Genomic DNA, 25,102 nt, shown 5'->3' with positions numbered 1-25,102 from the left:
CACAAAACCCCATGACCCTATTTCTCTGGGGACGTCCTAAACCAGCAGTGAATTGAGAAAAAGGACTGCACACATACATAGTTGTAATACTTGTTGGCACATTTTATACTTTCTAGAGAAGTTAGAACAAAAACATGTTTTTTACATTGACATGAACATTAAAACAAAGTTTAACGATGCTTTAATATGTTTCTGTACTTGTTTTTCCAATAACATTTGTAATGCTTGTGGCTGAACTATTGTCTTCCCATTTTTTCAGTGCAAAGAAAAATTTTATTCGATGCTGGCAGAAGCAGAGCGCACGGCAGCATCTCAGCGGTTCTATAACCGGGGCGGTCAGAGGTGGAGGAAGACTGCAGAAAACAACTCGTCAATTCCTCCGGCGTGGAAGAGGGAAGAGAGACACAGGGACCGCACGGATCGTGACAGCCATGAGGAAGGGGAGAGAAAACAAGATGTAGACGGCACACAAGAAAGAGACCGGGGTCGCTCTGCTGGTTCGGACATGGACCGGGATAGGCAAAGAGACACTCAAAGAGATAGACAAAGAGGGGAGCAAAGAGACAGGCAAAGGGACGGGCGCAGGGATGATGAGAGAAGTCGGCACCAATATCAGGGGAATCGCAGAGACTGGAGCAGGGACGGCGAGCAGGACAGGGAGAGGCGGTCGCACTGTAGTCCGGATAGACATCGAGGTCAGAGAGATCGACATAAAGAGCGTGACCAAGAAAGAGAGGGAGGAAGGTGGTCTCGAAGAAGTCCTGATGTCCGCACCACCACCAACACATCTTCATGTTCTCTTAAGTCCAAGTTCATGAAGCCTTCAGACGACGATGATGTGGATGCATTTTCTGGAAGTGGCTTGGCCTTGAAGGAGCCACGCTCAGTGGAAATTCCTCGGAGTGCCTTTCGAAGGCCGAGAGACGATGATGATGATGGTGGTGGTGGTAATGCTAAAGATGTTCTTTCTTCCAGCTCAACAGTACCACAGAGAAAAGAGGTTGCTAAAAATGACCAAACTAGGGAACGTTCTGAAAGCCCAGCAGAGGAAGACAGACAGGAAACAAAGCAAAAAGCCCACTTGCGGGGTATAGGTAAAAGAAGTGAGCCCTCGTTAAAGCAAGCAGCAGATGATCGGTAAAACATGTTCTCATTGTTCTATTTACTTTGCATTAAGCTTTTACTGTGGTAATGTCCAACCAGATTCTGTGTCATATATTGAGTGTGCATGTTTGCACATGTTGCACACAGCGAATTGATGGCATGAGGACGGTTGCATTTTTTTATGAAAGTCTGTGGTTCACATAGTTGTCGAAGAATTACATAATCTGTTGACATTTCATCGACAAGTAATACGGAAAAATCAGTTTGCTAAAGCCATAATTTGTTTTTCAGTCCTAAGGACAAATCTTCCGCCACTACCGATGGTGCTGAATCTGCTCCAGTGGCTCTGGTTGCTGAGGCTACCCCAGCTGCTCCTTTGCAGGTGCTGAGTGAAGGAGAAATGAACCAGCTGGGGGCACGGCTGGTTAAAGCGGAGCTCCTGGGCAACCAGGTTTGTGGCTTTGTGTGAGCACGAGCGCTAACTGTGGGCCCAAGTAAATTGATCATCAATTGAACGTCAATTGGCTCGCCCATTGTGCAGTAACACGTTCTTGATTTTATACCCTATGTATATCTCGGCCTATGACGAAATCATCGGGACTGCACCCGATATCAGATCTTTGAAGCTCAGCAGCATTTAGTCGAAGGATTGCTTGGATGGGGGACAAGCATGCTGCAAGGCGTCATTGCCAGCAGAGGGCTTGTACATAAATAATATAATGTTGGACTGTACTATTCTGCAATGTATTTTGCTCCCTACACCAACCCACATTGTAAAGCATGGTGAAGTATGTTCAAATGACCCGCACGGTGTGGGGAGGTGCTCATCCAGCGTTGGATTGACAAAGGGGCTGTAGGTGTACATGTGTCTATCACACTTCACTGTGTGGGGACTGCTCATATCCTGTTTACAACCTTCAGCCTACTCGGGCAGCAGCGAGTCTGGCTATACGACAACTGCTGTGAACCGCCCACATAGTGGTACTCAAGTTAAATCCAAATTCTATTGAGTGTTATTTATTGAGCCCAGAGAGAGATGTAGAACCACGTTGACCGCAACCAGGATTTGAACGTGCAACCTTCCGATTGCAAGTCATGCACACTAACCGCTGAGTAGGTTAATTTGTATGCACTATTTATGATTCATATTCTTAGCTCTTTTGGTAAAGTCACGTTGAAGAGAAACAATAAAATAACAATAAAAATAACAATAAAATAATAAATTATATATAAATTATATATAATTTATTATTTTATTGTTTCTCTTCAACGTGACTTTACCAAAAGAGCTAAGAATATGAATTACTGCAGTCACGAAAGCTTTAAATCAAAATTTATTTATGATTGTTATTATTATTACATTTACTACTTTGGTTAGAAACTATCATTATAACTACAAAGATGAGCACTACATGTTGCATACCTTCTGGTGGCCAAGAATACTGATGGGGAGAGGCAGCCAGGGCAAGGAACATGCCTGAGACATCGACCACCACAGGGATATGGAGCAATAAAAGCAGCTCGTGTGCGCATTCTGGGTTGATTGTTACGTTAAAGGACCATGAGAAATGACGACGGCTTGGGGGATGCTTCATCCAGCAGTGGATTGCACTTGGCTGATGATGATAACAGCTGAGGGAAACCCTCTTTAAATCTGTACAACCTTTTTGATGTGATTTTTGGCGTGTGGATGCAGGAGCTCGCTGAGAAATTGAAAGCCCAGTTGGACGAGGCTCGGAAAGTCAAGCAAAACCAGACTCAGCAGCCGGGTTTTGCAGCCAGCCAGCAGATGACCAAGGTTGGGCACACTTATCATCTCCGTCAATCGTGATCGCAGCATCGTAAGAGCACAGTTATGATGTGGGATGATAAAAGGCCATGGTGACAGTTATGGCTCATTCCTCTTTTTTCGTGACTTCGCTTGTTGCTAGGCTCCTGTAAGTGCGTAAATTCTAACCTTTTCACCCCAAATGCATTATCGTCAATCTTTCCTTTTAAATTGCGTAAAATTCCGAGGCTTTTTTTGAGCTTTGTAGAGATCGTTGGCAAAATAATGTTGCGTTTATCTGTAATGGTTGAAAAAAGCCTTTATATAAATTAACTCTACAATGGCAGACTAATTTTGCAGTGCAATCCATTTTGCAGTGAGTGGTATTGCAGTCTCCTTTATTTATTTGCGTCTCATTAACAATATTTGTATGTATGGTCACGAATTGGAGTTCTCAGCTCCGCCATGGAATGCTGTTCTGCATTTGCAGAGCCTAATTTAATTTCAAAGCACTGAGCATATGTCGCTTTATTTGTGACAACTTCCATGACTTGTATAAAATGTCTCTAAGCCAATTTTCCCTTGTCTCATCCCACGTTTTATGTGGTCTTCCCAAGCATTTAAATGTGTCTTAAATGGCCTTTTGAAGTAGATATAAATACTGTCCATTCTTCCCTTTATCTTGGATCGTGGTGATATTCTCATTAAAAAAAGATTGGATAAGTGTGACCTACCTTTCAGAAATCCTTAATTAATATCCGTAATTGATTTTCACTTGTCTTCTCATGTCTGCAATTATTTAATGATTATCCAATTTTTTTTCTTGCCGATTAACTTCAAGCTTAAGTGGCCCACATGAGTCATGTTCATCATCATCATCATGGGACCTTTCTTGCCAGTATCAAAATATAAGAATCGGGTTTTACTCTTTCTGGCAATAACACAGTTTGTGTTAAGATAATAAAACACCAAACTGAAACCTTTTGCAAGGAATCATGTCTGCATTAACCACACACAGTACTTGTGGTGAACATGCAAACAAAAACATGCTCTGGTAGTATATGCGTTGTCTTTGAAACTGATTTAACCACACACCAGAGTATTGCCAGAATGGGTAAAACCTATTCTTTTTGTTCATCATTTGAACAGATTAGAGTTATAGCAGAATATATTTTTGGTTAAATTGTGTTTTTTCTTTGTTAGCCTCGGTAGATTAATTTCGCCCAAGCAATATGTTGTCGATAGCCTATCACCAAATGACCTGGAATGTCAGATCTTAGAAGCTAAAGCAGGGCTGAGCCTGGATGGTGCTTGGATTGGTGACCACCACACCCAACGTGTCGTTAAAGATTATAGGCTACGTCAATAATAATAATAACGGTGATATCTTTAGCACTTTAACACCATGACAAGGACAAACCATTACACACGTGAGCAGCCTAGAGCAGTGCACAACAATCCATTGTTGTGCCTTACGACTTTGCTCCCGAGTCTCGCTCCCCGCCTTTACCTACCCACACTGGCCAACATTGTGAATTCTGGTCATATAATCCCCTCGACCTGCGCAGTGTGGGGAAACCCTCATCCAGCAGTGGATTAACGAAAGGGTTGTACATGTAGTGACTCCTCATGTCTGAACACTCATCAATATGTGTGTGAAACATCACATGTACGGAATATAAATATTAAACGATGCAGATGAAAGCGGCATACTAATATCTGGCAGATGCTTTGACGCAAGCTGTGACGTACAATGTCCCACATACCATTGACTGTCTGGCAACAGATAAAAACACATCAATGCATGTTGTCTCAATGTGTGCCTTTCTTACACACACCGTCATACAGGCTGCAGGTGCAAGAGGCAGAGGAGCGGAGGATGAGACAGACGTGCTGCTGTACAGGACAGATCGAGCTGGGCAGTCGTGGCCTGTATCCGCTCCCACGCACCTCGCGGAGTCCAGAGGGGGACGACACAAGAACCGCCCGGTGAGGAGCGGGAACAGAGGATCGGGGCAGGCAGATGACGATCGCCTGCGTAGCATCTTACCAGACCGGCGCCTTCACACGAGTGTCATATGTTGCATATGCTGCTGCACTCGGGTGAATGTGCAGCACTGTGGCATCACCGACCATGCTGTATAATGCACGCAGCCTTGTTTTGAGACCACCAACTGATGACATCGAAGAAATACAAATATTGGCTGCATTGTTTCATGCAGCAGTGGGACAATGAGACAACTGAATTACCGGTTTCTTGCTACGAATTATCGGTAAAGTGCTGCCATTGACCACTGCTGCCCTTTCCCTTTGGGGCTGTTACGTCGATAAGCCCTCCCTGGTTACTGTGGATACAGTTGCCACTGCCTAAGGGTGACAAACGTTTTTTTTTCATCATGATCAATTTTTGCCTAACGTTATCCTGATTGTGATATCGGTGTCATGTCATGAGGTGAAGTGCCCATTTAGATTCCTCGCAGAGCAGTGCGACCCTTCGTGTTACGAACCCGCAGAACCGGATATCACAGAGCTACCTCCAAAAATGCCTTTAAGTGACCTCTGGTCTGCACAATAGAGGGCAGTGCTTTCCCACCCACTTTGCATATGACAATTTACTAAGTCTACCACTTTCTGTGCGATAATAGGCTCGTCAGACAGATAAGTGCTCGCTGGCTGAAAAACAATAAAGCATATGCACGTGTTGTGGGGAGTGTAGAACGACGGTGAGTTGGTTGCCCCCGTCATGTGCCGTACAGGTGGAGACGCACACAGCCGGGGAGCGTGCGCGTTACTTTGGCGATGACGATCAGCACAGTCTGCAGGAGCTGGTGCGCAGGGAGCGCATGAGCACAGCCGAAGATCAGAATGCGATGTTTGCTCGCCTCTCCAAGGTGAGACCTCATCGTGTCAGCGACCTCGTCACTCCTGTCGTGACATTGTCGCAAATTGTAATTTTTTTTCTCTCCCGTCCACTTTCTATCTTTTTTTTTTAGTAATTTTCACTTATTGTTGACTATTTCGATTCATTGTTTTCTGCTGCCTTTTTTTTTTTAAAGCAAATTTCACTTTGGCTCACGCTGCTGAGATTGTACACCCATTCTGAACAAATTGACTGACTTTTAAATTGAGAATATCGTTTAGGAAATTCTAAAGTACAGTATACAGTTGACACGTCAATCATTCGCGAATTATGAAACATTCACTGAAGCATCCCATAATATACAAGTTAACTTAGAGCATTGACAGTACCTGATCCAATCCAGGAATGTTTTGCAATGTTTAGATGAAAACATTATTTTGTTAGATGGGCGACAAACACACAAAGTACTTGCCACAAATGAATCACAATACCCTGCTGATCTCATCAAGAAGTATAAGCCATCACGCAAACTCCGGTCATCCTCGCATCTGCGTTTTGGCTAACCATGAAACAAAGAAAGACGGTCACTGCATCGCGCGCTTTCAGATGTGCTTCTGCGCCCATCTGGAATGCTCTTTCTTCCGATATTAGGAATCCACTGGAGCTATGCACTTTTAAATCTAGATTGAAAACTAATTTCTTTAGAATGGCTTTTTGTGTTTAGTTGTCCTTCCCCCACACCTCCCGATTAGCATGGTTGTCTACGTACAGTGCAAAATAAGTTCAACATTCATAGAACAAACCCCTTTTTGTAGGGGTAATGTTCACAAACTAAAACCACTCATCTCTCTCCCCTGGGGTCCGCTCCACCACCACCTGCCGGCATTATCCCCACCGCCCAGTTTGCGGAGAAAACGGACCGTGAATATTTCACGCTGGACGACATGTTCGTGTCGAAAGCGGCGAAGGGGGAGAGCACGGGCCGTGAGGACGAACGGCACAAGCAGCGTGCTATGGAGGAGCACCGCCGCCTCGTCGGAGAGATGGCCAAGTGCAACCACTGCTTCGACAGCGCCGACCTACCAAAGCACCTGGTGGTGGCCGTCGGCAGCAAGGTACTGGCACGGACGCACGTGCCGTGCTGGCCTGCGCTCCCATTCAGCTTTGCTCATATATACAGGATGTAGAAGCAATATAGGAACAATTGTAGGTGGATAGTCTCGTCAGGTCAAAATGTGGAAATATTCAATTTTGGTCTTGGTTTGTGTCTCCCAAGTTTTGGTTAACCCCTTGATCAATTTGGCCAGTTTTCAATCGGGTGAGGCTATAAATAGCAACACAACTTATTCTAAAATATAATTTATATCGCTTCACCTTAAGGTGAACTACAATACCCCCCTTATTATGGATGGACAGAGCTAATGAACCAACATTTTCAACCTTCGTTGGAAAGCCTTGATAAGTTGCTTTATGTTTCCATTAAGTCAGTAGCATGTGGAACGTTGCAACGTCACAGCCCGCATTACATGGTCTGCAAAAATTATTCTTATGCTTTCATTTGCATTATTATTTATTCTTAAGATTGATGCATAAATACATTTTCCAACATTAGGAACCGTTACGCACACATGTAGCTTATATACACGAATTGGCACGCCATTTTAACCAATAATGCATTGAGCGGAAGACTCAGCTCCTCTAGGATTCTTAGGGGTCATTATTAATTCCCAAGGCTCACAGGACCAGCAACAAAGATGTGCAAAATGTTGAAATCCTCGACAAAGAGTGAGCGGAATGGAATTGGGAAACCACTTGGCTGTTTTATGCTCAGAAATCATGCAATCCATCATTTAAGAAACAATAATTTTCTCCATTTGCAAGTTATATGCGAATATGGCCTCAAGGCTAATTGAACAAACGAGGCAGAATACAGGTTTCCCGCAATTTAAGCGGGAGATGCGTTCCAAAAAAGGGCACACAAAGAAAAATTCCATTTAGTAAACCGCACAGTCGCCTAATCCACGCTATATTTCTCCTGCCTCAACAGTTTGCCTGCTGTATTTTTTCACCTGAAGACGATTGCTCGTGTTGCGATCGAAACGTCGTGATTTTTTTAATTGTTTTTCTATCTGCGTGACTTTACCGAAAGACCCAGAGTACAATCCACAATGCACCGTACGAGGAAGCAGCTGCCTGCCGAGTAACGCATACTGTGCACGCAATGTTGTCTCACATCCGACCGCGTAGCCGCATATGAGTGAATTCAAACGGCATATAGCGAATTTGGGGCAGAAATAGGTTAGTCGCATATGCAACGCGAAATTCCACAAACCGAGACTGTAGCCTGGTTATTAAGTTTGGTTAGTGTACTGGTAGCCTATAATGTAGACTAGCCTGGTTCTTAACCTCGGTGAGTGTACTGGCAGTCTATAATGTAGACTGTAGCCTGGTTGTTAACCTCAGTGAGTGTACTGGCAGTCTATAATGTAGACTGTAGCCTGGTTTCGACCATAACTCAAACGGTCATCATCAGGTGTGTCGGTTTGCATAAATTTATTTTGAAAACGGCATATTTATTTATATATATATATAAATAACGTTTGCGTCACGCGCAACGATTGGCTGTTTGCCAGGACTAGTCCATCTATTTTTTTGAAAAGAGGAGGGGGGAGACGAAATTTGTTTTTATGTATGCTGTCTGAAAGCCACTGTAAGCATGAACAATCAATCAAGAACTGAAATGATTTATCAAATCTTTCCAATGATTGCTAAGATAGAATCCATCTTCTCGGTTGAAATTGTCTCTGTGTTTGTATATGTGGATAGCCTCATGAACGAATCTCTCATGGAAGCCAGATGGCTTACAAAGAACCTCCGTCTTGGAAAAGTCAATGGCATGTGAGCCTACTGAATTAGAACAATGATCTGCTACGGCCGAGGTGTTGGTCCTACCGTGTTTAAGGTCTGCTTTATGTTCACGAATGCGGTCCGAGATATGGCGTTTGGTTTCTCCAATGTAACTACTACCACAGAGGCAACTTATTTTGTAGACACCAGGGTATTGTATGTCCGGAATCACATCTTTTACAGACGGAACCAGATCACGGATTTTATGTAATGTGTTGAAACGGACCTGGATCTTGTGTTTATTCAAGATTTTGGAGATCTTTTTTGTGATCCCAGCAATGTAGGGTAAAGTGATGGTTTTGAAAGGCTCCTCAAGAGGGTTCTTCATGGTTTGAGTGATAGCTTTGCGGATTGTATAGTCGGAGTAACCATTAGCCCTAAGAGCTTGGTGTACGTGCTTGAGTTCACTGCTTATGTGTTCCTGGTCGGATATGCATTGGGCTCTATGATACAGAGTCTTGATGAGAGAATTCTTCTGTGATGGATGGTGGTGGGAATCCGGTTTCAGATAAGCATCCGTATGGGTAGCTTTCCTGTAGACAGAGTGGCTCATTGAACCATCAGGTCTCTTTTTAATTAGGACATCCAAAAAAGGTATCTTGCCATCTATTTCGACTTCCATGGTAAATCTGATGGCTGGGTGTATGGAATTGATGTGGTCGAAGAATTGGTCTAGAGCAGGCCGGCCATGTGGCCAGATGACAAAAGTGTCATCCACGTACCTCTTCCATAAGGTTGGGCGCAGAGTGGCAGTCTGGATGGCGTCAGTCTCAAATTTCTCCATGAAAATGTTAGCTATAACTGGAGAAAGGGGGGAGCCCATTGGGGTGCCCTCAGTTTGTTTGTAGAAAGTTCCATTCCAAGTGAAGTATGTATTGGTTAAACAGTGTCTCACCAGGGGGGGTACCTCAGTGTTTAGTCCTTGATGAACCAAGTCTTCAATGATTGCAATGGTGTCAGGTACAGGAACCTTGGTGAATAAGGAAACTACATCAAAACTGACAAGCAGGTCGTCTGGGGACAGGGAAATACCCTTGATTGTTGATACCAGGTGAGTAGAATTTTGTACCGCAGAGGTGGTCTTTCCAGTGAAAGGACGCAGGATTTCAGACAAAAAACGAGCTAGTTTGTAGGTGGGGGAGCTGATAGTAGAAACTATGGGACGAAGAGGTGTATCAACTTTATGTATTTTTGGTAAGCCGTATAATTTCGTCTCCCCCCTCCTCTTTTCAAAAAAATAGATGGACTAGTCCTGGCAAACAGCCAATCGTTGCGCGTGCCGCAAACGTTATTTATATAAATAAATAAATATGCCTTTTCAAAATAAATTTATGCAAACCGACACACCTGATGATGACCGTTTGAGTTATGGTCGAAACGTCGTGAGAATTTTTTATTGTTTTATATATATTTTGTTATTTTGTTGTTTCTCTTCAACGTGACTTTACCGAAAAAACTAAGAATATGAATTACTGCAGTCACGAAAGCTTTAAATCAAAAATGTAGCCTGGTTCTTAACGTTATTTGTATTTTTTTATTCACTTTATTTTTATATCTAAGTGACTTTACCGAAAGAACCAAATAATAATCGATCTTTACATGCTCAATTCGATCATTGCATTCTGAGCATAAGAATTGTTTTAATTTGAATTATTCCACACCTACACGAGACCCTTCTGCTCCGACTGTTTTCATTATGAAGTGAATTTCATTTGAAAGCAGGGTGCTCTTTGATGTGCTTTTTTGTTCAAAAGGAAAATTATTTAAGCCACCATTGAACACTGAACAGTTGGCATATGCACCCAGGGGCGGTTGCCTTACTCTGATGTGCTGCCACCGAAACCCAGCGGGCTGCAAAATCACTGCCGCTACACTTTCTACCATTGGTTAATGCAGTCTTGAATGCGAAGCTAGGATTGGCTGCCCTGAAATACAAACTTAAAGCCAAAGCCTCTATTCACATTAAAATCAAACACACAGCTTATTTCATAAGATCCAACGCTGAGAACAAATCCCATCAAAATGCAGCGACTTGCTGTGGATTCATGGGTTGGAGTATTTTCCGCATAGTACCTGCCAGTCTTATTTTTAAATCTGTGAGCCTGAATACATATTGAATGGTTTACAGGCCGTGTGTGTGTGTATATTCTCATCGCTTAGGTGTACCTGCGCCTGCCCAGCCAGCAGTCGCTGGCTGAGGGCCACTGCCTAATTGCTCCACTGCAGCACTTTTCGTCCGGAAACATGCTGGATGAGGACATCTGGGCTGAGATACAGGTGTTTGCCATGTTACGCTCTTGTGTGTCGCAACACCTCTGCTTGAGGTTCACTTCACGTTGATACGGGGTGGCCCAAAAGTCAGAACACATCGGGTTAGCATATTTAATTTAACAAATCACAAAGGATTATTTCATTTATTTTAACAAAAGTTAAAACTGACTTGCATTGATATTATAGCATGCGTGAATTATCTTCTGAAATGAATTTAGGACTTTTTTTTAAGATGACAATTGTAATCTCTGAGCATTCATCAATTATGTTTTGTCTAAATCCATTAATGGATCTTGGTCAGGTTTTAGAAAAGACTGATTTGAGGTGACCACACAGGATGAAGATTAAATATTTACTTAAAGAATAAAAAAAATCATTTCAGTGTTCAAATTAATTAAATAACCCTATGTGTCCTGACTTTTGGGTAACCCTGAATATACAGCCCTTTTTTTTTCAATCCACTGCTGGTTGAGGGCCTCCCCATGCCTTGTGCCCATGAGGGATATTTGACCATACTTCACCATGCTAATCGTTGCAGGTTGTTGAAGGTGGGAGGAGAGCAGTAAAGAGATGCATGTTTTTCTGCACTGCCTTCAATACCTATTAACAACTCTTTTGCGCGTTGCAATCACCCATCCAAGTCCTCAATTGGCACGAAACCCCCTTTACTTTCGAGACCTGCTGGTATTGGCAATCCAGAGTGTTTTGTTCATGGGCAAAATACTGTTGAAAACGATCAAAATTGGGGGATAAATTGGGCAATAATAGTGGCCGAGCTTAACAGCAAGTGAAATCAGTGCATATGATGCAATGATTGATGGTTTTAGGGGAAATCACAGCAACATCGTAATTTACTTGAAATCCATATCCTCTTGTCAATTAAATACCCCTGCACTTGTACAAATTCCACCGTTCCATTAGCCTGAGAGTTATAAACTATCTTGCGATGGATGTGGGGTGAGAATTGAGCACCCAGGACATTGTGTTAAAAGAGGCCCAAGAGAGCGTGCCATGCGTGGAAGCTGTACGTGGCCCATGTGTGGATTAATTGTCATTAATCTCGGCTTCTTTGTTATGACTCGCGCTTTGTGCATCTAATCGTATATTGATATGGAGTGACAGGCCCACGGATGTATATGATGGGTTGCGCCTTGTTAAAACCCGTGCTTTGTTATAATTTTTAAAAATTAACTTGGATGGCTTGTCAAAGTGCACATTATCAACAAATACAAGAAAACATTTATACAGGGAAAGGAAATATTTCAGTAATTTAGTACTCTCTTTTATTCACAAGCGAGAACAAATACTTAGTGAAATAATATTTCACGGATATAATTGTAATGACGTCGATGGAAATTTGATGAGCAACATAATGTTCTATTTTTTAATTCGCAGTAACAAGAGTATTGCAAGTAACAGCACCACAGATCATTATAACTACATTTGTATTTATTTTCAACTTGTTTAAATGTGCTCTGACTTGGCTAACCACCACGATACATACTGGATTTCCATTCAGAAGTAGGAGAAATAACTTGTTCGAATCACAATTGCCATGTTTTAATTAGAATATGTTCAGCAGCTTAATGTTTATCAAGATGGAGTTGTTTCTTTTTAAGTCACTAATATGTACAGTGATTTATGCACTGATGTATAACGTTCATAAGCTCGTGGAATCTGTCACTTGGAGCTTAAAACCCTTACACTTTGAAAGGACGTGTAAAGTATTGTCCTGATTATGAGCACGATACGTATTTTGAACGGACCTACGTCTCAACCACCCCATCTATTTCCAACGAAAATAAATTACGCTTAATTCTTAATGAAAAATGTAATTGGAAACCCAGAATCAATTGGCTTTTTGGCGCTGATTTGCAGGTATCAGCTATGCGTGGCAAGACCAGTCGCGCGAGTTTTTAACTGCCACGGTTTGCCACGCAGTCTTTCCGCCGTGCGCTGGTGAAGATGTTTGCGGAGCAAGACGAGGACTGCGTCTTCATGGAGGCGAACATGCACCTGAAACGCCGACCACACATGGTGTACGAGTGCGTGCCCCTTGCCCGTGAGCTGGGTGACATGGCTCCCATCTACTTCAAGGTGAGCTCATGTAAAACAGCCCCGTGTGCATCCGCTGCTTGGGTTTCTTCAGCTGTAATTTCCGGCGGGCGGGCTGAATACTAAGACGAGCGCCCTGGCGAGCCACGTGACACGATACATGACGTGTATTGCCGTTGTGACTTAACGACGTGTGAATACACGTTGGTGATAATCTCGACCCCACGTCTCGGTCTTCCATCATCCCGTTTATTTTGGTTTCTTCTCACCAATATTGGTCTCTTGTGTTACAGCTCTGTCATTTCTGTCTTGCTTATTTCTCTTTCGTATCACTCAATCTTTTTCTTTTGAGGCTGATTATGTTGGCATGCTCTTGACATCTTTTGGACAGGCAGTGGCACTTAAAAACACACACACTTGGAAAATTATTTGGTTTCAACAACATTTAATAATTTTTGGAGGGAGAAAAATATTCCTTGACAAATAAGAAAATTGTCAAATGTGCTTTTACAGAGGTATATTTTGGATTATCCTGTAGGTTTACTTATGTACTTTATTAAATGGCAACAATGGTTTCGATATTTTTGGGGGCATTTTGCGAGCAGATAAATAGAGGATTTTTCAGTGTTTTCACAGCCATGAAAAGTTAATCATTTGTAGCCCTTTATCAATCCACCAGTGGATGAAGGCCTCCCCATGCTATTGTCGGTCTTATCGGTTGTTTTACCATACTTCACGCTGGTAAGTATGGATTGGTGAAATGCATAGCCAGGAACGTGTCAGATGCCCCTCACTACTGTTTGCTGTGGCCAGAAATCAAACTCAGTTCTCTGGGTTCATAGCACAGTTCACTACCAACTGCACCACCACTCCAATCACAAGCACACGTGCACACATACAAATAAAACCCATCTGATGAAAAAAAAAAATTCAGATAAAAATAACAGCTGCAGCTTACAAACTAGATGCTATGAAGACACGTTTCAACCCTGTATTGGAGGCAGCGGAAATAATGGATCAGTGGGTGTTCATGTCTAGAGAATGCCAGATCGGCAACTTCACAAGGTGACATTTTGGAGCAAACCGTAATAAAATACAATTTTCCATGATCCAGTTTTTTTTCACTTAGATTTGAGGTAGACCACAGTTGTCCTATGGCCTCTGATGAAGTGGATGACAACAATGGTTAGTATGACTGACGACGATGATGGTGGTGATAATGATGGTCGTGGAAATGGCTGTTGTGTTCTGTAAATGTAGAAAGCCATTCAAGAATCGGATGAGGAGTGGGCCATGAACACCAAGTTGGTGGACCTCTCCCAAAAGGACATTCGCAGAGCTGTAAGTTACATAACCGTCCATTCTACAGTGCCACACACATACACCAAAGATTGTTACCGACTCGATAAGTGGACGAGCACAGATAGCCGGCAGAAATGGCAGGCAAAACAGTGTTCATTTGCTCATCGACAGTTCAGTTAATCTAGAATTGAAGCTTTCGTGACTGCAGAAATTACTATACTCATTGTTTTTTTTAGTAAAGTCACGTATGTGGAAATAAAATAAAATTTAAATAAATAAAATAAAATTCGATTCAAATAAATCACGACGTTAAGTTTTTGTAGATTTGACCGAATAGTTCAGGTTGACATTTGTCCCCATTACATTTGCAGTCATGTTGGTTTTTAATCACTTTTCTGATGTGTGCGTACAGTGCATTAAAGAACAGTGTTAAATATAAAAAATCAATGTTTTTTCTGGATGGGATTAGGTAATTATGCTTAAAAAAATCCAACTGAGACATGAAACTTGCTTCGTAAAAACTTAAGGGATTTAGAAAAGTTTAGGAATTATACACGGCTTGGCACGTTTCCACCTTTCTGGAACACTGATCTATTACCAATCTTAATTGCTCGGTTCATTCGGTGCAATGGCCCATTTCATATGAATCAAACTTACAACATTTTCATGCATATCATCACACACACTAAAAACTGTCAGGAATGCAAATGTATTTGTGCGTAGATGCATGGTGATAATTTCTTTAAAGCTTTCGTGGCTCATTTATATTTTTCCATATCGATGAGCCAGCAGTAGAATTTTTCCTTGACCTTTATTGAATTTAGGTACCATTAAGTTGTCATCATCATTATCATCCACGCCTCGCAAACTGTTGCCGTCAACGCGAGACACTCAAAGAATAAATCAAACCACGGAAAAAACACCCAAACACCGCATTTTAATGTTTGTTGAAAAATTATTACAGGTCTGTAGAATTACATTTTTGTACAATTTCCAAAGTGAGTTTGGGAATGCTGATTGCTATCAAGGAGACTATAGGCATGGTAACATTCCCTCGAACAAAAAATTATGACGTTGACAACCATATGATTCGGTTGAGCTGAATTATTTCAAATTGCTGCTTAGAACAATATTAGTCATAATCGCAATTTCACAGTGTTGGATTTTAGTGAGCATATTTTGTGAAATTATAATGATGAATATGCTTAACCCTCCACGAGGCCATCATATTTGTAAAATGTATACAATCCATTGCTATACTAGTAGACCCTGTACAGTTCTCATTTGTAGAGGGTATAACAAAGTGCCAGTAAACTTGTTACACAGTAGACAATTACAACGTTATACTGGTTGGTACAACAGCACGCAGTGGGGGGGGGGGGGGGGGGGGGGTAGGGAATGGTGTGGCCAGCATCATGTCTGCCCACCTTTGTCTTGACAGTCCTAATGTTGCTCATTTAAGTTTGAGCCAACATAGGAAAGGCTCAGGACCGATTAAGGTATCCGAAAATCATAAACTCGGGTATTTGGGTTTACAGTGCAGTCTGTTAACCACTATCCCTCCGCTCCACCCTACAACAACAACAGTGGCCGATTGCCACCAAGTGGCGGTGACGTCTCCATGACGCCTGTGCCAGGCAAGGTGCACTAAGAGGCCACGTGAAGTGTCGAAGGCTCGCTGACAGGAGGTCACGGTACAGACCCAGCTGCTATGTGTTGACTGACTGAGATAACTGGCAGATGCACCAGCTGCGCCCACTACTGTGCCAACTTTTTGAATTTTAGTCGCCCGGTGCTCCACTCGTGGTGAGCATCCTCTGTTCTCTGTTATTGAAGGGCGACTCCTCCAACTGCCCAGTAGCGCCCTTCATGAGCCTCCTCCATAGAGGCTGATCTTTATACTGCTGCTACCAGTCCACTCAGCTCCACATCCTCCTAAACCGAATAAGTCCATCACTTTTCCAGCTCATGTCACACCCCTTTAGCCCCTCTATCCAGTCAAACAGAAGCCGCGTGGGCATGTGGTAGCTGGGCATGCAGGCTACGTAACCCAATCAATGCAGCCTTGCCCACCGGAGGAGCTCACTGATGGGAATGTGTCCAGATCTTTCAAGGCACACACACAGAAGACACAAATGTACCTACTTTGGGATTGTGATACCGCAAATCCACACCTTTTACACCATCAGGAGAAGGGACAAGATACCCCACTGCAATTTGGGTTTTTACAATGTGGCTCAAATTGGTTTTTCTTGCTGCCAGGAGCAAAGTGGAAGTCTTTAGGAGATTGGATATTGATTGAATGTGTTTGTACCTCCATGCTTCACTACACTTATTTTATTGGACAAGGATCTTTGTATATGTATGCGATGCACAGAAAAGTCTCTCTACCGTAGTGTTTTATTGGGTTCTCAATGCACGTGTGTCTCCTTGTGATGCTTTGGGTGGAGCAGTAGTGCAGTGGTTGGGCGCACCGTGCAACTAACCTCTTTGATTCGTGCTCACGGCCAACATCAGCAGTCCTGGGCCTCCCATAAGTTAACTCGGCCTTTAACTGAATACCTGGTGTGGTTTGTAAAACATCGGTAATGGAGAGCTCAAGGTGGGGGTGCGTGGTTCTGGCCCCACCACCCCCTCGTGTGCATTTCTGGCTCACAAGGTGCTCACATACAGCACTTGCCCCAACAGTATCTACTGCTATATGAGGGATCTTTGTTTGTGTTAAATAAACACAACTTTTTTCCTGTGTACACCATGGGAAAGAAGTACAATAAGCAATTTAATATTACCCAAAACATTTTTTATCTGTACACATTTTCTCATCCTGTTCTTAGTGGTGTCAAGATGCACGTATAAAATCGCACGCATTCGATGTTATTCGGTTAATGTTGAGTGCATTTTTTTATCCTGCAGCCACTCCAGGTTGCTACATCCATCACTGCTACAATATATATTGAATTTAATTGTGACCCTGAATTGGGATTAATGTATCCTAATTGCCAGGGAGCAAGAGTGAAGCTGAGAAAATCATACTCGTGTCACTGTCTGCATAAATATCGACAGCCTCTGGCCAAATCACCTGCAATGCACGCAAACTCATATCTCACAAGCTAAGCAGGTTTAGCTGGTTGAAAGCAGGAGAAAGTGCTGCAAAATCCATTGTTGTACTGTATTGCTATGCTTCCGTGTTTTCTCCTCGCCTTCTCCAACCCTGAGGCCAACGTGGTGATGTGTGGTCAAATAACCCCCACGACCGGCATGGAGTGGGGAATTTCGCATCCAGCAGTGGATTGCATAAAGTGCTGAACATGTGTACATTCAGAGAGACGAGCACACTAAACATACCTCGATCATCAGCCGAGTCGGCTGTATTTTATTGAGACAATGTAAAAGGCAAATGACGTGAATGAATTTAATCTAGTTGTTAATGGTGACGCTGCTTCCCGGTAGCAATGGAACATATTACTATTTCATTGAATTATTTTTGTGAGGTCCACAATGTGTTTAATGGAGAGAAGGCCCAAGTTCTGACACAACAAGCTTAAAATGTTTTCAATCACACGGTCCCATTATGTTATTTTCCTCATTTATTGCTAACTAATACAATTGGAATGCCTATCTTTATCATCATAATCGGCCATGATCCATCCACTGCTGGATGATGCCTTTTGAAGTTCATTCATTCGAATGACTATGCCAACTTTAAATCTGGTAAATACTCGAACCGTTTATATTTCAGTGTTTCTTTCTCAAATCCAAAGTTTTGGAAAATATCATCCTATGTTGTTTCTGCTGCTGCTGCAATTAGCCTTGATGAGATGCCACTGTTACCGTGTATTGTAGTAATAATCCAGCCTGTCCATTTCCTTCACTCCCTGTATATCGGCAATTGGCGCTGCTGTTCCACGGCTGGCGTCCACGGGCACGATGCTACTGTTGTTCAACGTATCACGAGTCATGTGACTGTGTGCCTTCCTTGTCGTTTCAGATTCCAAAGGGCTTGCCATACTTCAGCGTGGATTTTGGCATGCAGGGTGGCTTTGCTCACGTTATTGAAAACGAGCAGAAGTTTCCCGACTATTTTGGAAAGGTGAGCGTTCACCTCGTCACCTTCACTGCCGCATGATACGGGTGCATGTATATTTCCGCCCAGCATCTACGCTGCTGGCTCTCACTCCCATTGTTATTCGATTGTCATCCGAGGGGATGTTCCTCGATGTGGAAGGAGCAAATTAAGTCGGTCCATTTGCAGGTGCAAGGTGAATTGTTACATCACATGATCTTGAGAGCTGTCGGTGGCTTGGGGAGGCCTTAATCCAGCAGTGGATTAAGATTGATGATGAAGAAAGATTGACGATGAAGTGCTTGCCACAGTGGCAAGTGTTCCCAAACGCACGTCTGCCTCTCATAATCAGAATCTTTGTTCATCCTGGAGAAATCCGATGGGTTGTGATGCTCATTTTCACACACGTCCAGGGAGGATGGGTCAGAAAGTTACAACAAACAATACAAAAAAAACAGATTGGAGTCCAAGGTATAGGAAAGTTAAGCAAATCACAAAAAATGTCAGCTAGATATAGTATATGAGTACAAATTGCAAAACTATTGAAATTCCTGTCGATTTTTCAAACATAAATGCGAGCTTTGGCAAGGCACTTGGGAAGGGCTGGCAAAACAAAACCCCTGCCAGATTGATTTTGTTTTCACCAGCAGTGCTAGTGGTAGGCGTGTACTGTTTTATCGCTTAACTTGTCACAATTGCATATATATGGATTGATTACATCATTTGTATGCACATATGCAATCAGATTGCGACCCTAACAGTTAATCGAATTGCGGGTGGTAAGGGGGGAGTGATTACTTGCCCAAGTGTAATTCTCCTCTGGTATACAATTTTGTCACCATGGCAGAAAGTTCTTCCCAAGCAAAACGGTGATACAACCAACATTCCTCCCTTGAAATATGGATTACTGTGAGCTGCTGTACTCCTGCATTTATACTTATGTATGAGTATATGAATATGTACATATCATTTTTAAGATAGGATGCGACATCAGTTGCTGCGAGGCTATTGGCAGGTTTTTATGTCTGCGTTCATTATTTACGAGCTGTCACTGCGATGCTATATATTGTATATCTGCAGGGGAAATGCACATATCTGTGCCTGTGATGACACATTTGGGACGGTGACACACTGCCCGCTGCATTTTATTGAAGCATTGACTGTACGATTTATTTCTAGTTTGGGAAAGATTAGGTTGATGTAAAACATTTATAAATGCAGCATAATAGTATGATGCCATCTTAATACTTCCAACAGAGGACTTGGAGTCTTGGAACAGAAAACAAAAACTTTAATCTTGGCATCATAGGTGGTGTGACTTCACACACAGCTTAAATAAATGCTTGCACACGATTTCAAATAAATCATCTCAGTGCATATTGTATTAGTTATCATGGTAATGATATTGATGTCACATAAGAAAACACATTTGCAGTGTATATATTAATACCAGGAGTGATGTAATAAAGCCCTGAAATACACATTTAAAGCAGCTGCTTCCAAAAATAAAATGCTAATACTCTGCCAGGCCCAGTAATCCAGCACTTTGGAGGCAAGGATTGGTGGATGGCTCATATTTGTAAAACACCAAAACCCGCTGGGCTGGGGAGATGGCCATGGGTTGGTCATTCGGCAAATGGATTGAATCCATCTGTGCGGAACTTTTGTTCTTAATCTCCCACATGCCAAACATTAAAGAGTGGAACCGGCCAAACATCTCAATGCAGGACCTTTTTCTGACAAAAAGCGGGTCTTAGGGTGAGATTGAGGAATTCAACGAATAAAGCCAAGGGTAGCAGCGTTATTGTTGTTACAATAATACGACAGTCATCACGATGGGGCATGCTGATGCATGTTGCGGCGGGGCGGGAGAGCAAACTGACGCTTTTTGTGCTGCCTTGCGAGAGATTTGAGGCAGCCAATTGCGGGGGGTTGTCTCAGATAAATTGCTAGCTTTCATGCTCAAATGTCCCGTGTGCCTGAAACAATTTGCCATGCCTGCGATGCCGGCCTCTGACGTTGTTATCGTGCAAGACAGCTGGTATTTGAGCTTGTGGTATATATTTTTTCTTTCTCTCGCTTTTCCATGCTCATTGGCTGTCAGTGTTTTTTTTTGTTTATTTTGAATTCGCTGCGGTGATTGTGTGTAATGAGCAAAATGCCCCGCATCTTTTCAAAACGCATTATCTATTTTTCTTCACGTGCAAGTAACCTTCAACATCAAACGTGGTTGAGTAATTGCTTGAATGTAAATGTTTTGCCATCGGTTTTTTCCGCCACTATTCTTTCTTGGCAGTGGTTTGAAATTAATTCATTTTCCATTGCAGGCTGATTAACTACCATAGCCTTGCAGTCCATAACTGGGTGCAACGGGGTTTCAGCAAGCATGTGTATTCGAGTGCAGTGCACATCGCTAAACATGCGGTGGTGCGACGGTGGGGTGGTAGCACAGTCGTTCACACAATATGTGATGAACCCGGCGGTCCGAGTTCGATTGCCGGCCACGCCTAACATCAGGGGCGATCAATATCCAAACCCTGTCCCTGAGCAGCCCCCTATCCCTTAAGCAACCCGTACTGACCAGCATGGTGAAGTATAGTAAAAGAAATACCCATGACCAACACGGTATGGGGAGGCTATCATCCATCCAGCAGTAGATTTACAAAGAGCTATAAATAAATATACGCATTGGCATACTCGTGCCCATGTGTAAATGCACTGTGGGCACGGAGAGCCGTGATCGGTTTCCACAACGCAAATTTACACTGGAAGGAAAAAGATCTTTACTGCACGCACTCACTGGAGCCTGATCTTGTATACGTTTTCGATAAATGCCATCGCAAAGTGAAGGAGAGGGGAAAAGCAATTGTCGTGGCAGTTAGTGGGTATACTGGGAAATGAAAATCCATGTATGAGGTGAACAAGGAGCAGAGTGAGAGTGGTGTATGTGCACTTGTGCCTTGTAACCCAACGGCGCTCACAACAACGAGCAGAGCGCCAGGTGGCTAAAGCACATCAGGTTGGCACAGTAGGGGGCACAGGTGGTGCATCAACCAGTCGTGTCAGTCATCTTAGTCGACCCGTGGCACCTGGGTCTGCCCCGTGACCTCCTGTCAGCGGGCGTTCGACACTTCACGTGGCCTCAAGGTGCACATGGCCTGGCACAAGCGTCGTGGTGACGTCACCGCCACTTAGTGGCGAATGGCGGTTGTTGTTAACCCAAATACGTGTTGATGTACAGACCTTTATTAACCCACTGCTGAATGAGGGGTTATTTGCCATACTTAACCACGCCCATAAATGTGTATTGGCGAAGGTGGTGAGCATGGAGTAGCGAGCATATAAGCACAGTACAACAATGGATTTTGCTACACTGCCGTCTCTGCTGCCTACAGAGTTTTATATTTCCTTACAAAAATGAACATTTTATCAGTCACTGCACAAAAACTCATCACATTACCTTCGGTTGTCCACTGAATTTAATTCAAATATCGGTTTTACTGTCACTGACAAACATTCTGATATGCTGAGCGGGTAGGAAAGTGCTGCCCCCTACTGTGTCACTTTCTGTTCATTTGGACCCGAGAGGTCAATTGTGATATCCGCCTCCGCGGGGCATTCTCTAAAACGACAGCTTACACTGCTCTGCGATAATACCAGATGGGTTTATCTTGAGAGACTAAACTCGCCCTCACCTATGTCTTAGCGTGGTCTGCTGGGATTATTTGAACATCTCCAGCAAGTGTGTGTACATGATGCAGATGAATAGCACAATTGGAACAAAATTGTGAGACTTTTGCGATTTATTTGTTTTAAAGGGCCGATATTTTTAAAATGCGGTGGTTGTGCCGGGCTGCTCTCTTCTCCTCCCTATGCCACCTGCAGGAGATCTTGGGGGGCATGATGGACCTGGAGCCGCGGCGCTGGCGGAAGCCGTTTCGGGAGCCATTCGAGGAGCAGCGCAAGAAGGTGCTGCAGTTTGCACAGAGATGGAAGCCCCACGACTTCACCCGGAGCTAACAACGAGCGGTCGCGGTGCAGGCAAGGGATAGCTCGCAGCACGAGGAGCCGCTCCGCGATCCATTGGCTTCTGACATCTATTTCGCTCCTATGCTGGGAGCCTCTTCCTTCACCTTCTTGAAGGAGGCTCTCAGTTCCCGAAGCTCCCCAGGACGTGGAGCGAAACGTCGGACGTCAATCCGAACGCACGGTACAACCGAAAAACACATTGGAGAGCTAAACCGTGACCGATGTCTCAGTGTGTTTTGCGGAGATTATCTGAACGTCTTCAGCAACTGTGTTATACGATCTCAAAGTGTATGTTAACTCGGTGCTTTTGTAAAATATTTCTACAGTGGGCTGCCGTGCAGCCGCCATGCAGCTAGTCACATGAGCTGACGATGGGGTCACCACTTCATATATAGAGGGCTTTCAGGGACAGCTGAGTATGGTGCCACTGTTGATGTCTGTCAGTTCCTTTCCTAGTAACCAATGGATGGGCATTGGCTCACGGTTTTGAGCAATTGGCTTTGTGAACCACTGGGAAATGAATTGCGTAAGTCAAGTGAGCAAGTTGCAGATGGTTTGGAAACTTGATCCAGGTTTAAGTGCGAAATTGTGGCATGATGTAATTCAGCTGGACATTGACATGTTCCTTCCATTTGTACAATACTGCCCGTACAATGTAACGTTTAAAGTTAATGTACTTTTAAAAAAAAAAATCCATCCCTGTGTATTCGTGTCATCTTTAACAAAAAATTAAAATGATGTGCATACACTTTTTTTTTTGCATACTACCTGCTATGACGTGGTTCAGAAGGAAGGTCATCGACACAAAACACGGAGAGAGAAAAAAGTGCGCGTAAAAACATGGGAGAGAGACGCATCGTTGGAATATACATTGAGATCGAGAAAGAGGAGCACATGGAACATTCACGTGTTAACTTCATCATTCACGCTTAACACAAGTGAGCGGTCTTAGGCAGGTCACGGCACTATTATAAAGTGACGGTGACCGATGATCAAGAACAATGATGTTGTGGCAACCAGGGATTGGGATGCATCTGAGAGAGGACGTCCTCCGAGGAGATGGGTCGATGAAATCTGCTCCCGTGCAGATGCTAGGTGGATTATTACGTCGCACGATTTTTAATGCTGAAGACTTGGGAAGTTAGCCAGCAGTGGATTGATCATGGCTGATTGTTTTTTTAAATATTTGACGTTTGAAAATACACATTTAAAGCATGTTTTCTTTGAAAGTTTATGCATACCGTCAAGGACCCAGAACCCATTGCCTTTCATCTCATTTGTGTAAAGCTTCTTAACTTTCAGTGTTTGATCAGACCACAAAAAGCATACTTCCTTTGATGTAAATTGCAAATGCGGTGCCGATATTTGAAATAAGAATCCGATTGGCTTATGTAACGGGTCATATTGGGTTGTGTACTGCACAAAAGCCCTCTATAATCAACGTGTCTCAACTACCTTAAGTGCTATGCACTTAGCTCTAAACCCAAGGTTATGCAGCAGTCATGCCTGACAACTTGGTAATAATGCTCTTCACACCTTCAGCATTGGGGTGCTTTGGCATTATGAATTCTGTCGACCATAGCTATGTAAGTTACCAGACCAGCTACGGACGATTGTATTCCTACTTCAAATGTACATGCTAACTGAACAGTGTCCTGTACTAATTAACACTTCTGAATTAAATGTTTACCCTTTGACTGAACATTTTATAAGCCGGCTTGTGGAAATTCGTGGGGTTTTGTACCCAAACGAGGGGAGCAAATGTCACTGAAATGGAAAAGTCAATGTTTATATTTTGTGTCATAACCTGGGGATGTATTTCAAAATGTAAGCTAAATGGGTTCAGAGATTCTTAGTTGTAATTGAGAAAGTATTTTAGCATTGCAGTGAACATTGCGTTGAATTTTGCATTGAACATCGCAGTAAACATTGCATTGAACATTACAGTGAACATTGCATTAAACATTGCATAGAACATCGCAGTGAACATTGCAGTGAACATCGCAGTGAACATTACAGTGAACAATGCATTTAATGACCTTCACTCGAATTGATGCATGTATTCTGAGCTTAAAATTTTACATTAACGATGCAATGCTGCACCGATACCCTTGTGATGAGCCATCTCGATATGGGCAATATATTTACCGTACTTCCTATTAGCCAACGATAGCGGCGAGTGATACCTGCACTGGAACCCACCCCTCTTCAGCAACCCGCTTTGACCAGCGTGAAGCATGGCCATACATTCCCCATTACTGACACGGCATGGGGATGCCTACATCTAGCAGTAGAGGACCGAGAAAGCAAGGGTGAAACGATCGATTGGGAAGATCGCTACACACAACATTTCAGGTTGTTGCCTGTTGATGTTAATGGTACACTTTCACGAGCCGTTTGGTTAAGATACCACTTATAGTTTAATGGCACCAATCCATTAAGCTAAAGTAAAGACACAAGCCTAACAGACTACAGTATAAATAAAGCAAGATTTAGACGATGTTGGGCCTTTATATGAAAAGTCACATGCAAAACATTAAGGCTATGTGATTGGTTCAACCGGTGATATTAAAAGGTGCCAATATATGCACACAATGAAGGGAATTAATCAAGTTTTAGAGCCCTTAATTACACGATAGATGTTCTGCTTATAGCATTAAAATTGATGACATTCCACCTAATTCCATGTCATCTTGTCTGTTAATGCAATTAATTAAATAGCATAATGTCATTATCGCTGCTC

General features: G+C 43.0%; 1 protein-coding gene across 1 annotated transcript in view; it reads left to right on the top strand.

The window, feature by feature from the left end:
* Window positions 1–24,061, top strand: part of CWF19L2 (CWF19 like cell cycle control factor 2) — a 30,023-nt gene extending 5,962 nt beyond the window's left edge. Inside the window, exons 8-18 of the mRNA XM_032956498.2 lie at window positions 260–1,137; window positions 1,396–1,555; window positions 2,801–2,902; window positions 4,721–4,861; window positions 5,629–5,763; window positions 6,635–6,847; window positions 10,800–10,916; window positions 12,852–13,007; window positions 14,226–14,306; window positions 18,256–18,357; window positions 22,216–24,061. Coding sequence (XP_032812389.2) covers window positions 260–1,137; window positions 1,396–1,555; window positions 2,801–2,902; window positions 4,721–4,861; window positions 5,629–5,763; window positions 6,635–6,847; window positions 10,800–10,916; window positions 12,852–13,007; window positions 14,226–14,306; window positions 18,256–18,357; window positions 22,216–22,350 — 2,220 coding nt within the window. The 3' untranslated portion in view covers window positions 22,351–24,061. The remainder of the gene's footprint in view (window positions 1–259; window positions 1,138–1,395; window positions 1,556–2,800; window positions 2,903–4,720; window positions 4,862–5,628; window positions 5,764–6,634; window positions 6,848–10,799; window positions 10,917–12,851; window positions 13,008–14,225; window positions 14,307–18,255; window positions 18,358–22,215) is intronic.
* The last annotated feature ends 1,041 nt before the right edge of the window (window positions 24,062–25,102 follow it).

Source organism: Petromyzon marinus, chromosome 18 (genome assembly GCF_048934315.1).
Source record: "Petromyzon marinus isolate PM22_M1 ecotype Great Lakes invasive population chromosome 18, UKy_Petmar_22M1.pri1.0, whole genome shotgun sequence".
Taxonomy (NCBI): domain Eukaryota; kingdom Metazoa; phylum Chordata; class Hyperoartia; order Petromyzontiformes; family Petromyzontidae; genus Petromyzon; species Petromyzon marinus.
The sequence above is the reverse complement of the archived record's forward strand: the minus strand, read 5'-3'. Positions and strand labels throughout refer to the sequence as shown.